We start from the raw sequence: 15794 nt of genomic DNA, 5'->3' as shown, positions 1-15794 counted from the left end.
CTAAACTGAAATACATTCCTAAATAACATTGAAACAAGGAAATGTCATTTACTCCCATTTCACTTCGTTTTCTCCTTTGGGTATATTCTGCTCCTTAAGGTGTATTCTGCAATGGAAGGACAGATCCCTTTTTTAATTTAAAAATGTTTTTCTCTGGAATTTGAGTAAAACAAAAGTATTAAGGCACTCCAGGGTGTGTTTTATGAGCCCATTTACTCTAACCCTTTTTCGTCGCAAACATCAAAGGCATGTATTAATAGACCAATAAAATATGTCCTGTCATGTTCAACAAGCAGTAAGACATCTGCTAAGTGAGACATCAATCACATGCAAGATGCTTGCAGGGTAACTGTGTTGTTGCTGCTGAAGACTCATAATTTTATTTATTGGCTTCTTTCCTACACAGATGGGAAAATAAAGATTGTTGAATCATCTCACTTATAGCTGAAACAGTGAGTGATCCAAATGGCAATTTTTAAGCCTGTGCATTGTTCAGACTTCGTATTACCAACTTCAGTTAAATCAGGGAGTAAAGAAATGCAGTATATCAGACTTAAAATGTAGGTGTGTTTTTTAAACAGTATGAGAAACTGTAGCTTTCATTTTGAAGTACTCGAATTTTGTTGTACCCTTTTCTCTGGAAAAATATAGTATTGAGCCTGTTGATCTTGCTCAGGTGGCCCAAATAAGTCATAATATAGATACAAATATAGGAATTTGTACAAAATAAATAAATGCTTACTTCACTGGAAAACTAGTTAGGTTCCTTTTTAGATTTTTGCTAATCTTATGCTTCTTACCTCTGCATTAATGAGGGCTGGGATTTAGTGGAATTTAACTAGAATAATATTAAATCACATTTTTAGCTGGCTATCATGTTAATTGTCCATCAAGCTTTTCATATTTTTTTTAATCTAAGGAAGTCTGATCCAGAATGTTGTCACATATTAGAGCTTATTTTAAACTGAATGACAGTGGCCAAATTAGTGGACTTTTTGTTTGAATGCCTTTTCTTGTCATTGTGAAATCCAAGTAATTTGCAAAACAAATGTCATTTTAGTAAACTTGACTGTCAAATGAGACATAGATGAAGTTTTCATCTTGATTTTGTGATCACATATATAGCCATAAACATGTGGTTTCTCTTGCTTTCTTCTCTCTTTCCCCCTCCTTTCCCCCTCTCCTTCATGCAAGTTAATGTATTTGAAAGCAATGAATTTTGATACAATGTTCAGTAAGTTGGTTTTGCAGAATTGGACTACTTTTCCCATCAGTCTCATATTATCTCCTCCCTTGCAACCCAGCACTCCTTGGCAATAGCCACAAGGGAGGAAGATTAGAGCTGAATGGAGGGATTTTATTTCATTTGTTACCAATTTCATGACAGATAATACCTTACCAGAAAATTATAGTGTCATGCAGATTTAGTTCTTACTTGTTTCTAAGTAATTTAATTGAAGAAACTCACAGGGACAGGATTGTTTAGATGACATAGGTCTTTTTCTACAATATCTTTTTTGTTTGGATTTTTCGTAAACTACCTTCTGGTTCAACCTGAAGACAGTGACAAAATGCATTCTAGATTTTAGTATTCTTGCAGCCTTTTATCCTGGTCAGAACCTTAGTTTTCTTAGTCTCTTCAAGTGGCTAAGAGACAACGAAGGCAAGTCACAAAGGGCTCTGGTATGATCATAGATATAGGTTTTCCACCCAAATAGCTGTTGTAGGAGATCTGGGGTCATCTTCTTAATTATAATAGCCAATTAAAATATTAGCTCAAGTGATAATTTGGGGATATTTGGTTAAAAACACAAAAAACCTTAAGTGCTGATTTACAAGTAGCACTGATTGGATGACCATTCACCCAGGCCAGAGAGCTCAAATTAAAAATATATTCTTTTGAGTCTGTATTTTAATCAGATATTTCTGGAGCTGGAACTACAAGCAGAAGCAAGCTTATGGAAAGGGAATTTCCACATCCTCTCCTTCACCTCACAGCCTCCTTCACCTCCAAAAAGCTTCTCTAGAGGGTTAAGGAATCCTCCTCAACAGGCATGTGAGGCTGCAGTAAAAAGAGGGAATTCTCAAAAATCAGACAAAGACACCTTGCTTGAGTGGAGGTGTCTTTGTCTGATCTTTTTATCAATTCCTTCTTCCTATTGCAGCCCCACCTAAACCATGGTCTTCTTGCATAAGCCTGATGAAATATCCTAAAAGTCAATGGAATGCAGGGTAAACGTGAGTAAAACGGGGTATATGAATCAGGCTACTTCAAAACAATTGTTTTTGTTAATCTGATTTAAATATTTTCAATTCCATGCAATTCAAACATTTGACCTCACAAGTAGCATCTCTGAGTTCTGTTGGCTCATTTTATTAACGTTTATATTTTTCTCAGCATATGTAGTTGTCACGTTTCATGCAGAAAGAGGGATGAAATAGCATGTTCTGCTTTTACCTTCTGGGTAACTCCATGGTAGAACACATGCTTGGCATGCAGAAGGTCCCAGGTTCAGTCTCTGGCATCTCCAGTTTTGGGATTTTGAGTGTCGGGGCTTTGAAAATCTCTGCCTGAGACCTTAAAGAGCTACTACCAGTTGGAGTAGATAGTGCTAGACTAGATGGACCAATGAAATGACTCTATAAAAGGCAGCCTAATATCTGTGCCTTGAAGCACCAGCTGGTGCTTCTCCTCTGGAAAGCAACTACAGGAGGGGATGATTGCAGGGGGAAATAAGTTCTTCAGAAGAGAGGTGCTTAATCCTTCCTCCACTCATCAATTTCTCCTCTAACTCCCTCCCTCCACAGCTGCTTTTTCCCTGCCATGGTTCCAGGGGCACATTTGCAAGTCTTTTGTTTTGAATTTTCATCTTTCTGTTTGGTAAAATGTTCACCTCATCACATACTTAGATTAGCAGGTTGATAATTAGTTGCTAGTAATAATACAATGACTTTATATAGCTTTATACTTGAATGATTAAGAAATCATGTAAATCAATGCTTCATTTGGTTTGTGAGTAAAATGGACTCAGTTGTGAAAGAAAAGGACAGTCAGTAAATAATGGACACCAATAATGTGTGCATGGATAGTGTACAAACTAACATTTGTTTAAACCTTTTGATTTCTATAATTTCCATCATCTTGGTCTACTAGACTGTGACTGTGACATCTTCCCTTACTGTGTGAAGTTCTCATGTTACTAGGTGGCCGCATTGTTGTGCTTATCATTACCTTGATTTATAGCATATTCAACTTACCATTTCTTGAGTTTCTAGGAAAATGGCTTCACAGATGACATTGGAATATTAATGTGGGAAGAGCAAGTTTTCCTATCCCATAGTGCCTTGCTGTCAAAAAGCTGCCAAGCTGCAATGGAATTGGCAAAACATGATGCAAGAATCCAGAATATGGCATTTAAGTATGGAAAGCACATTTCTATGAGTCATAAGGTATGCCTTCTGTTTTCCTCCAGCAGTTCAAAGCTGATATTGTGAACAAGCATCAGATGATTCTTTACATTCTGTTGTACTTCTATGGATAACAGATTTGGGTTTTGGTAGCTTTTTAAAAAGCAAATACACAAGTCAGTTGTAGGCAGTGTTGAAATATATTCATATAAAGTATTTATCAAAAGTAAATTCCTTGTATTTTATTTCTTTACACTTGAAAATGGAAATGGACTGCCTTCAAGTTAAACTCTTTAAAATTATATGTTTTATGTGCATGCTTGTTTTACTGCAAAGGCCGTTACAGGAAGAATTTATTTATTATTTAAATTATTTTTAGTTGATTTTTAGGACTGCATCCTTACAAAAAGACATACAAACAGAAGCAAGACAAGATATAAAAATATAATAGCCACATTAAGAAGCATACAGAATAATTAAGATGCTGCTGTATAACACCCAAAGTAATTATAGTCTCAGTTAAAGGCAAGTGGAAAGTCTTCAGTGGTCACCTAAGCACCTTTACGGTTGGGGCAAGGGATAGAATAGGGAGTTCCATAGTTCTGGGGCCATCGCCCAGAAGGCCCAATTTCTTGTGCACACCAGCTTAATAGATTTTAATGGTGGGCACTCAAGAAGGAACCCTGAAGCAATGTATAGTCGGTATGATGTATGTAAAGGTGGTCTTTCAATTAACCAGGTCCCAAGCCAGCATTTTGAATTGGCAGTCAGTATACCTGGAGCAAATACTGGATTATGTGGCTGCATTTTGTACCAGCTGAAACTTCTGGACCACCTTCAAAGGCAGCCCCACATCAAGTGCACTGCTGTAGCCTATTTTGGAAGTAGCCACTGTCTGGATAACCAAGGCAGGTGTGAACGCTCCACATAGGATCACAATTCAGTGAAAATTAGGCATGTGTGGAGGCTGGTTCTTGTGCTCTATTTATTTTTCTTTCAATGAAAGCATGCAAGAAGTTCTGTGCAACCAGCATGCAGACCCTCTGCACGTGTAATTTGCAGTGCACGCAATTACTAGGAAGCAATGATAGGCCACGCAGGGGAGCAAACACAGGACAACCACAAGTTTAGGACATAAAGGGTCCTAAATTACTCTACTGAATGCATGTCCCATTTATTTTACCAGTAATACCATTGGATTTCACCAGTAATACATAACTTTTCCATTTCATAACAATCTGATATAGAAAAGGTAGGACCAAGAAACAGAACTGATGGTACAGTTGTGCACATAGGAGCAGGCTGATAACCTGTTAAACTCCTTTGTACTGTGTTGGTTGAAGGATTTTTGTATGGCCAGACATACAATTTATGTATATGTAAAAAATCCTGTGCCCACATATGTGATATTAGCCATGGATGAAATAGATTTGCTATGAAAAACTACTTCTATTTTACAAAATGTTTTGATTATCTTACAGCTAAATGCTGACATTCAGCCATTTTTTAATGAAAGTTCTGATGATTCTGTGGCCTTCAGTTTAAATTCTGCACCTGTAGTCTTGCATCAAGAATTCATTGGAAGAGAAGCCTGGATTAAGCAGATTAAAGAGGTAGGCAAATGCCTATATTCACATATATATTAGTAATATTCAGTCATCACATGTTTAGCATGAGAGGAATGAGCGTCTAGCTCAAGTGATCCTCCCTGTTAACTATGGCTTTTTAAAAAAAGGGGGGGGGGAACCATAGTTAACATTAACCACAGTTTGTCAGTTTAGACAACTAAAGGTAAAGATGTCCCTGCACTTGTAGTGCGAGTCGTTTCGGACTCTTAGGGTGACATCTTGCGACGTTTACTAGGTAGACCGTATATATGGGGTGGAATTGCCAGTTCCTTCCCCGGCCTTTCTTTACCCCTTAGCATATGCCAGGTACTCATTTTACCGACCACGGATGGATGGAAGGCTGAGTGGACCTCGACCCCTTTTACTGGAGATTCGACTTCCTCCTTCCGTTGGAATCGAACTCCGGCCGTGAGCAGAGCTTTCGGCTGCGTTACCGCTGCTTACCACTCTGCACCACGGAGGATCTTCTTTAGACAAGTGACAAATCCTAACTAAACACAAAAAGAAGCAAAAGCTTCCAAACTCCTCCTTGCAGCCATGTCAGAAGTGGAGAGTGCATGAAACTTGCTTGTTCCTTTCATGCTAAACTATGGTTAAGCATGATACCCAGACATAGCATCATTCTGTGCTACAAGTGAATGCTGCTGTGTGTGCGTGTATATATTATATATATAATATTATTTATGTACTGCCTTCAAGTCGATTCCGACTTATGGCGACCCTATGAGTAGGGTTTTCATGAGGCTGAGAGTCAGTGACTGGCCCAAGGTCACCCAGTGGTTTCATAGCTATGTGGGGATTCGAACCCTGGTCTCCCAGAAGAGTGAGTGTGTGTGTGTGTGTGTGTGTGTGTGTGTGTTCACCCATATGTGCACCAAACTAATTTTTATAAAAGGAAAATATTCTGCTTCTGTGTATTTACAACTTAACTTCGATGGAAATAAAGTGTTGGTACCAAGAAATGATTATTACAATATGTAACTTCTGTATTATTTTTAAAATAAAAATACTGTGGCACTTATGGTAACCACTTGTCAAAATTCAAGGTATTAGACACCACTGAGTTTTGCTCTGCTCTGTATTCTATTGGGATTTTATTAAAATATGCAAGCATTCTGTGCCACTAAAACAAATAAAATAACCGTTTTAGTTTTTCAACAACTAATTACTTCTAAGCATAGAGCAAAGACAAGGCAGAGGGAAGGAAACTGCTCATGCATATATGATTGCAACTCAAAACACAGCTGGCTGGACTAATTTTAGGCCTACCAGCTTTGATATTTTCTCTGATGTTATGATTGTTATCCCTTCTCAGGCTGCTGTCTTGATAAAAATCCATACCTATTCTAATGAATGTGCTCTTTATTCAATGGGTGCTTTGTTGAATTCAGTGGGGATTACTCCTAGGTTCAGTGGGGTCAGGACTGCAGTCTTAGGTCCTTACCTGGCCACGTACTTGTAACAGAGAAGACCCTTTCTCACAGACACAGGAAACGGTTCAGTTGGTATAGCCATCCCCACCTGGTGCCCTCAGATGTTTTGGACTGTAGGTCTCCTGAGCCCCAGCCAGCATAGCCAATGGTCAGGGACAATGGTCTAAAACAACTGGAGGGCAGCAGGTTGGGGAAGGATGAACTAGTATAACCATTGATTGAACCAGTTCACTTGTGCACTGTGTGTGTTCTCTGTTTTCTGAAAACAGTCTTTCAGGGGCTGTGGTTGGCCCTCAGTCCTATTTTAGAAGAAATATACAGTGCCTTGCAAAAGTAATCAGACCCCTGACCAATCCTCTCATATTACTGAATTACAAATGGTACATTGTAATTTCGTTGTGTATGATATTTTATTTTGCAACACTGAAACACAAAATCAATTATTGTAAGGTGACATTGGTTTTATGTTGGGAAATGTTAGTAAGAAACAAAAAACTGAAATATGTTGCTTGCATAAGTATTCAACCCCAATACATTAATATTTGGTAGAGCCACCTTTCTCTGCAATAACAGCTTTAAGTCTTTTGGGGTAGGTACGTACCAGCTTTGCACACAGAGAGATTTTGGCCCATTCTTCTTGGCAGATTCAGTCCAGGTTGTTCAGGTTGTTTAGACATTGCTTGTGGACCGCAATTTTCAAAGAGGGCCACAGATTCTCAATGGGATTGAGATCAAAACTTTGACTGGGCCACCGTAGGACATTCACCTTTTTGTTCTTGAACCACTCCAGTGTTGCTTTGGCCTTGTGCTTGGGATTATTGTCCTGGTGAAAAGTGAATTTCCTCCCAAGCTTCAGTTTTTTAGTAGACTGAAGCAGGTTCTCTTGCAGTATTTCCCTGTATTTTGCTCCATCCCTTCTTCCTTCGATTTTAACAAGATGCCCAGTCCCTGCTGGTGAGAAGCATCCCCACAGCGTGATGTTGCCACCACCATACTTCAATGTAGGGATGGTGTGTCTTGAGGCATGGGCAGTGTTAGGTTTGTGCCACACCTAGCGCTTTGAGTTTTGGCCAAAAGACTCTGTCTTGGTATCATCTGACCACAAAACCTTTTCCCACATCACAGCTGGGGCACTCTCATGCTTTCTGGCAAACTCCAGACATGCTTTCAGATGGTACTTTTTGAGTAATGGCTTCTTTTTTGCTACCCTCCCATACAGGCCAGTGTTATGCAGAGCTCTTGATATGGTTGACTGCTGCACCATTACTTCATTCCCAGCCACTGAACACTGTAGCTCCTTCAAAGTGATTGTTGGCCTCTCTGTGGCTTCTCTCACAAGTCTCCTTGTTCGAGCGCCAAGTTTTAAGGGATGGCTTTTTCTTGGCAGTGCCTGGGTGGTGTGATGCAGCTTCTACTTCTTGATTATTGATCCAACTGTGCTCACTGGGATATCCAAACCCTTGGATATTATTTTGTACCATTTTCCTAATCTATGCATTTGTATTACATTATCTCTCACTTCTGTAGAATGCTCTTTGGTCTTCATTTTCCTTCAAATCCACCCCCTGACCAATGATCCTTCAACAGTGGGGGTTTTATCCTGACAATGTGACAGCAACTTTCATGGTTCACAGGTGGAGGCCAATGGTAAGGTAACTGTGTCCTCGACAGGGCCCGCTTGCATTGGCTGCCTGTATGTTTCTGAGCTCGATTCAAGGTGCTGGTTTTGACCTATAAAGCCTTACACGGCTTGGGACCACAATACCTGATGGAACGCCTCTCCCGATACGAACCCACCTGTACACTACGTTCAAGATCAAAGGCCCTCCTCCGGGTGCCTACTCCAAGGGAAGCTCGGAGGGTGGCAACAAGGGAGAGGGCCTTCTCAGTGGTGGCCCCCAAATTATGGAATGATCTCCCTGACGAGGTGCGCCTGGTGCCAACACTGTTATCTTTTCGGTGCTAGGTCAAGACTTTAGCATGTGTTTTAAATTGTTTTAAATTTTTAAATTGTATTTTAAATTGTTTTTAAAATATGTGTTTAAATTGTATATTTGTTTTAATGTTTTTGGTTGCTGTAAACCGCCCAGAGAGCTTTGGCTATGGGGCGGTATACAAGTGCAATAAATAAATAAATAAATAATTTCATCTGTGTACACTGGGAGCTTCCATAGCCCAGGGGTTGAATACTTATGCAAGCAACATGTTTCAGTTCTTTTGTTTCTTGCAAACATTTCCCAACATAAAACCAATGTCACCTTACAATAATTGATTTTGAGTTTCCGTGTTTCAAAATAAAATATCATACAGAATGAAATTGCAATCTACCATTCCTAATTCAGTAATATGAGAGCATTGGTCAGGGGTCTGATTACTTTTGCAAGGCACTGCATATGATTCTATTGTTTAGTTTGAACTATTGTTTAGTTGTAATATCTTAGACAATGAAATACATTTTAACTTTTATCCTTGTATTGTTTAAGGCTCAAGTTAAAGGAAACTTAATAGACTACACTAAGGTAAATAAATATTTTAAAAAACATATTGTTCTTGCTTTTGTTTTTTGAGAAATGGTTTCAGTCCAGTGTGGCATGCGTATATAGACTTTAGCTGGCGAGGTGACTTCTTATGCATGGTGGAACATGGGAGCGGGTCTCATCTTTTCAGTTATTTTCATCAGATTTTTCAACCAAAAGTTGCCTAGCAAAGCAGCCTGCTGCAACTAAGTTACAATACATATTGGTGTATGTCTACAAAATACAAAAATACGCTGGTAAGAAAGAGGGTTCTCAGCTGGGTCTGATTCCAGACATGAATCCAGCATTGCATGTATTTCCTACCACACGTAGGAAGCACATATGACAGCCAGGTGTCCACACATGCAAATGTACGTGCAATTTGCTCAGTTTCCTTTGGGTTTGTTTCCTTTTGCTCCTGTGTTGTAATACATTGAATCAATTTTTTGCTTGTTTTAGAAGACCTATTAGGACAGGATTTAAGAACCCTTAGATGAGTTGTGTTCAAATGTTTTAATTTCAGGAAACTTTACTATATTGTGTTACTTAAGGAGCCCCAACAAGTCTGCTATGACAACACCCTGTCAACCTCACCTTTCCCAACCAGTCTCCCTTTCCCAAAATTTACTCCTCGGAATGGGGTAATGGTGGGGAGAGCTTCCAGCACCCTGGATGTTCCAGCATGGATGCTTACTGAGTCAGGACACTGCTTTTTTGCAGGGAACCTGGGAAATGGAGTTGCCTGATGGCTCAAACTGTTGTGTTAGAGACATTGGAAACTCCATTTCCCAGGCTCCTTAGAGGCAGTGGGTGCTCCATGTGAATGTCTATGCCTCAGATATGAGGCTTTTGTTGCTGCCATGAGTTCTCCTTGCTGTAGCCCCCTTCCTTTTCAAAGATACATTTGAGGATGAATAAAGGGAGTGTTGGCTGGCAGTGGAAGTGCTGCATATTGGCAAACCCATTATGAGCAATTTTTGAACTTCAGTAGAATTATGTGCTCCATTTATAATGAACTTTGTGGGTGGGGGAGTTGAATTCAGCTTTATGATCCTTCCAGATAGAAATGTTGATATTATCCCTTCCTATAATATAATCAGTTGTCTTCTGTGGCTGCTCATGTAAGTTACAGGGAGCAAGGTGTCTTTTAGGAAGATGCCTGCTCTAGACTATAGCATGAATGCCTTTAGTGCATGTTTTCTGACCTGCAGAAGTTCTTCAAGATTAGGCTACATATGACATCCTTACAGAAAAGCTTGAAAACTTAAAACTTAAAACTGGTTTTTATTTGATTGCTTTGCTGGAGTACCATCCTATATGTGAATTTCAAAGGCCACCTAATGCTGTGAGCTTAATTCACATCTATTTCTAAGCAAGTCCTCATAGAATCTGACTTATCTTTGGTTTGGGTCAGATTTGTATCAGTGTTCCAAAATTTGAAAAAGTGTGGTTTTTAATCCTACATTAGAAGAAAACATGTTCATTGTTTAGTATAACGTAATATCCTTAGAATCCCTGCAATAGCATCTAGCAAATAATCCTATATAGGTAATAAAAATAGCTTAAAATTGGACTGGAACTTCCTTAGTGTATTGTTGATGACTATTTTTTGAACAACCGAAAAGCTACTGTATACATGGACATCGCCAAATGGTCAGTATAGGAATCAAATTGATTATATAATTGATAGCAGAAGATGGAGAAGTTCCATACTTTCTGCGAAAACAAGACCAGGAGCCGACTGTGGTACAGATAATGAACTGGTCATATCGAAAATCAGAGTAAAGATGAAGAAGAACAACAAAGCCATCATAATGGCAAAATACAATTTAAATAACATCCCAGAAGAACATAAAGATCAAATAAGGAACAGATTTGAAGTTTTAAACTTAGTTGACAGAGAACCAGAAGAACTATGGAGTGAAGTCAGAAACATTATCAGGGAAGAATGCAAAAAGACAATACCTCTAGTTCAAAAGAGAGAAAGACCTCAGTGGATGACTGAAGAAACTCTTAAAATGGTTAAAGAGAGAAGAAAAGTAAAAGGAGATAGAAACATGGTCAGAACCCTAAATGCAACAATACAGCAACTAGTACGTAGGGATAAAGAGAACTATTACAATGCTTCTTGTATAGAAATAGAAAAGACAACAAGAGGGGTAGAACAAGAGCCCTATTCCAAAAGATTAGAGAAATTAAAGGAAAAATTGAACCAAGGGTAGGGATGTTGAATAATCAACAGGGGAACACACTGACTGACTGAGATGGAATAAAAGGAAGATGGAAGCAATACACTGAAGAACTCTATAAAAGAGATGCAAAGATGACAGATTCATTCACGGAGGAACAGTATGATGAAGAACCAGTCATTTTAGACTGTGAGGTGAAAGCTACTCTTAAAATACTTGGGAGAAACCGATCACCAGGAACAGATGGCATACCAGTAGAATTGGTATTGGTATGCCATCTATTCCTGGTGATTTGTTTCTTCCAAGTATTTTAAGAGCAGCTTTCACCTCGCATTCTAAAATTTCTGGTTCTTCATCATACGGTTCCTCGGGAAAAACAGAAGGGAACAGAAAAAGAGGAAGGCCAAACAAGAGATGGATTGATTCCATAAAGGAAGCCACAGACCTGAACTTACAAGATCTGAACAGGGTGGTTCATGACAGATGCTCTTGGAGGTCACTGATTCATAGGGTCACCATAAGTCATAATCAACTTGAAGGCACATAACAAAATAAGACATTTTAGGTGTTGCCCTGCTATTGCTCCAGCATGACAGTAGCAGAAGGAAGCTATTAAAACTAGGACAGAAGATATAACAGTAGCAACTACTTGAAGCTGAAATAGATCCGTTAATTGAATTTCACTTCAATATGCTTCAATATGCAAGTGATGGCAAGCTGTCAGAAGTTACACCAATAATGACATGATTTTAAATTAACAAGGAAACTAAATTCCTGCTTGCTTTTATTTCATCTTTCCATACACCTAGAGTGTAATGTGTATATTACTGTTGTGAGCCCTCCTTACCAACACATCCTTTAATTCTAAAATACCCATTTTCTATAGTCAATTATTTCAAAAAGCCAATTCCATCTACTCATATAAGAAGCCATTTGCTCACCAGCAGTTAATCAGTCTGTTAATACTCAAGTCCTGTATTCTAGAGTGTGGCTACCACATGCAGACAGATTATTGATCCAGTATGATTGTGATAGACGGCTTGTTCCAGAGAAGAAAAAGTGCCTCCTCAATGACTAAAGAAGCAGTGGAAGAAGACTATTGAGGTTAGATGCATATGGATTTGAATCAGTGCTTAAAATCTACCTCAGCAGCTTATGTTGTTGCAGTACTTTCTCCTGATGAGACATCAGGGGGGAAAGCACAACTGGATATGGTCATACGTAAGGAAATGGCAAAGGATTCTTGCAAACGACAGGGTATGGTAAACAAATATAGCAGATGTGGATGGGATCACAAAACAGATACTGTAGTTCAGAGGTACAGAACCTTTTTTCAGCCTGAGAATTGCATTCCCTTGTGGGCAGCCTTCTGGGGGCTGCATAGCAGGGGTTGAGGCTAGAAGCAAAATATCATGGCAAGTAAAAGGCTTGATTACAGTTCAAGAACACTTTCAGCCAGGCAAAAACACTCTTGGAAGGCATGAAGCATAGCCAGTGAGGAATGGGGCCTGGGAAAAGTCCGGAAGGCCAGATAGAAAGGTCTGGAGAACCGCATTTGGTCCCCAGTCTTGAGGTTTCCCGCCTCTGCTGTAGCTACACATTTATGTGATGTTTGCTATAAGTCATAACTAGAGTCCAGATCACCCAGACTGTGCCTTAAATATCAGCATTCATTTCATCACCTACATAGCAGTACCTACCCTTCCCACATTTAAAATATAGTGCTGTAGTTAGCACATTTCTCATGCCACAATGCTGTCTGCAAACAAACACCAACCCTAACAACAAGAGACATCACTGCAGGCCTAGGTTGTATGCCACAAATGTATATTTTGCATTTAATTCATTGGCAAGCCTTTTTACTGTTTGGGTTCTAGAACTGCAGTGAATCTGTTTTAACTTGCTTCAAAAAAGCAAAGCAAGTTTATTCTTCTTAGGGCACTGCATCTTAGTTTCATGTGTCTGACTAGTTTCATGCTGTTAATCTTTTGTATGATGTTGTAATCCAGTATATTGTAAAGCTAAAAATGAGTTCTTTGCATAATTCAATTCAAGGAAGCAATTGTGCACGAGGTTAACTACTAAGGGCAGATGGTTTGATTTTAACGTATAATGATGCCTAATTGTCAATAGCCTTTTTGATGTTTAAAAATCCTGTTCCAATAATTTTATCTTGGGGAGTCAGAATAAAAGGGATAGATCTCTACATCTCATAGTGATCTCCATATCAACACCCAGATAAGGATTGCTATTATAAGTACAACCAGTGGAGCAGATGGCTTATCTAGGCACCCTCCTAAAAGATGTTTGGGAACCACAGCATTATGTACACCAGTATAACCCCTTGTATATGGAACAGTATTTTTCAAAAATAAATGTATTGCTATGAGTGTTAAATGAATAGATTCATATATTTTTCTGATGGGCAATCATCCATTTTTAAGTAAGTCTTTCTGAAACTTCCTTCTTTGGCCTTTAAACTTTCTAGTTCCATACCTTGTGATCCAAGAGAAGATCGTGTGTATGATTTGCTCAGAAAGTATTTGTATTCTAATTCAAAAGTTATGTTGCTTAAATATTTATCAAAACACAGTATCATAACAGTTCTGTGTTTGGCCAGGAAGAGCTGCATTGTAGCATATCCAAAAAGATGTATAAAGTAAAGCACATAAAATAAATCATTGTCCAGCTGCCATTTAAAAACGGAAAATGTGACTGCATTGAGCTGCAAACACCAATCAAATCTATAGCAACTAATTAGAAACATTCGAATAGCAATGGGGAAAAGTAAACCTATTAGCTTCAACGTGTATTGCTTTATTTCAAGGTAACATTTTGGTAGTCTAAATGTCAGCACTTAGTGAGGCACAAGATTCCTCACAAGAGAAAACGAATTTAGAAAAGCCATTGCATAACATGGCAAACACTGAATGCATTAGTTTGTTCCTTGACCACAAATCAATTTAAGCTTTTTTTTCCTTTTAGCAAGTTATGAGGCTAGATATAGGATGCCTTGTCAGAGAAGGACAGCCAGTTTTGTGTATGGAAAGTGAGAACCAGGTGTGAGCGAGATAGGAAATTGTTGGCTTGGATGAGAGTGGCCTCCCTGGTAAAGAGCAGGGAAACTGCTTGGCATGCCTGAGCTGTGGGGTTTTATGCTTGAAGTGTAGCTTTCATGACTGTCTTGCCATAGAAGTGGGCTTGATTGTGATTGGGTGGGAAGCTGGGGCTGTGGATAGCTGGAAGGCAGTGAGTATATTTTGAGATTGTGCCTGTGGGTTTGTTTTCCTGGGTTTTGTGAGTGCCAGTGCTGCAGCATACATGTGCTGGTGATTCTGTATGGGAGTAGGAAAAGGCTTTGGATCTCTAAACCAAATAGTGCTGATGAGAGAAAGTTGTGGCAGTGGGAGGGAAAATGGATTTACAAAGGGAAGGAGAGCTGGCTTTCCTTTTCCATCCTGTCTAACAATTTGGGGAAATGCTGCAAGAGCCTTCCTTGAAGTACCTTTTGTGGTGGAACCTAATGAGAGTCAGAGCAGGCCTTCTTTAGCCTGCTCTGAAATGTTCTTGTGCAGTAGAACCAGAAGCCAAGCAGAGTTTTGTCCCCTCAACCACTTAAACTTGCACCCACAGTTTCCTTCTTAAAAATCTCCATGACACGTTAGGATCATAGGAGGCTGCCTTATACTGAATCAAAACTATTGGTCCATCTTGCTCAGTATTGCCTCTCTGACTAGCAGTGGCCCTCCAAGATTTCAGACAGGGGTCTCTTGCAGCCCTACCTGGAGATGTCAGGGGATTGAACGTGGGACCTTCTGCATGCAAAACAGATGCTGTACTACTGAGCTACAGCCCTTCGCTGAGCTGATAGTGGGTGGGGCCAAATCTGGCAGTCGGTGGGACCACTCTTCTCTCTGGCAAACCCTTTACTCTCTCTTTCTTGCTCCCTTTCTCTCTTCTTCCACATCCAGCAGATTACAGGAGAGGTTGCTAGAGATCTAAACTGATAATCCTTTCACGGTTCCATTTTGCCCCCTTCCCCATTTTCCCCACTCCCAGCCTCCTCTGTCTCCAGGCACACACATGCACATACACACGTGTGCGTGTGCACACACTCTTGAAATTAGGCTGGCTGAGGACTGCAGGCACTCCTCCTTGGGCTGCAAATTGCCCACCCCAGCACTAAAGAAAAATGAAAACTGGTTAAGCTGGCAAAACTTTTCACATCAGATTGAGATGGGCCACACTCATAATATCTTTCTGTGGAGAAGTCACTGTTAATTATTGTTGTCCTAGGCTTGGAAAGTGTACAAATTGTGCCTGTTTAGGCAAGCATCCTGAGGTGTTTGATTTTAGACATTAGCTAGTGGACAGCTGTCCTTGTGCTTTTAGGCTGTTGTGTTGGTCTAGTTGATTTTAGTTTTTTATTGTATTCACTGTCTTATGTCAGCAATCTTAGGTTCTTTAAAAATGAGGCAGGATATAAATAAATAAAAGTACAGTACAACGTATCTCAATTCAAGGACATTTAGGGAGAGCAATTACAGAATATCTCAAGTTTCTAAGGAACACTGAGTTACGAGATCTGTAGCTAACCTTTAGCTTCTCAGTTCGCTTCTG

General features: G+C 39.5%; 2 protein-coding genes across 4 annotated transcripts in view; one reads left to right on the top strand and one right to left on the bottom strand.

Moving 5' to 3' along the window:
• Nucleotides 1-3362, bottom strand: part of LOC133383223 (uncharacterized) — a 53425-nt gene extending 50063 nt beyond the window's left edge. The window contains exon 1 of the mRNA XM_061623520.1: nt 3259-3362. The gene's annotated coding sequence lies outside the window, so the exon portion shown is untranslated. The remainder of the gene's footprint in view (nt 1-3258) is intronic.
• Nucleotides 1-15794, top strand: part of PDSS2 (decaprenyl diphosphate synthase subunit 2) — a 123345-nt gene that overhangs the window by 103694 nt on the left and 3857 nt on the right. For 2 of the 3 annotated variants that reach the window (XM_061623519.1, XM_061623517.1), the window contains 3 exons: nt 3277-3450; nt 4890-5021; nt 8953-8988. In XM_061623519.1, coding sequence (XP_061479503.1) covers nt 3277-3450; nt 4890-5021; nt 8953-8988 — 342 coding nt within the window. The remainder of the gene's footprint in view (nt 1-3276; nt 3451-4889; nt 5022-8952; nt 8989-15794) is intronic. The other variant, XM_061623518.1, reaches the window with a different exon arrangement.

This window comes from Rhineura floridana, chromosome 4 (assembly GCF_030035675.1).
Source record: "Rhineura floridana isolate rRhiFlo1 chromosome 4, rRhiFlo1.hap2, whole genome shotgun sequence".
Lineage (NCBI taxonomy): Eukaryota > Metazoa > Chordata > Lepidosauria > Squamata > Rhineuridae > Rhineura > Rhineura floridana.
This window is presented reverse-complemented; position numbering and strand designations above follow the sequence as displayed.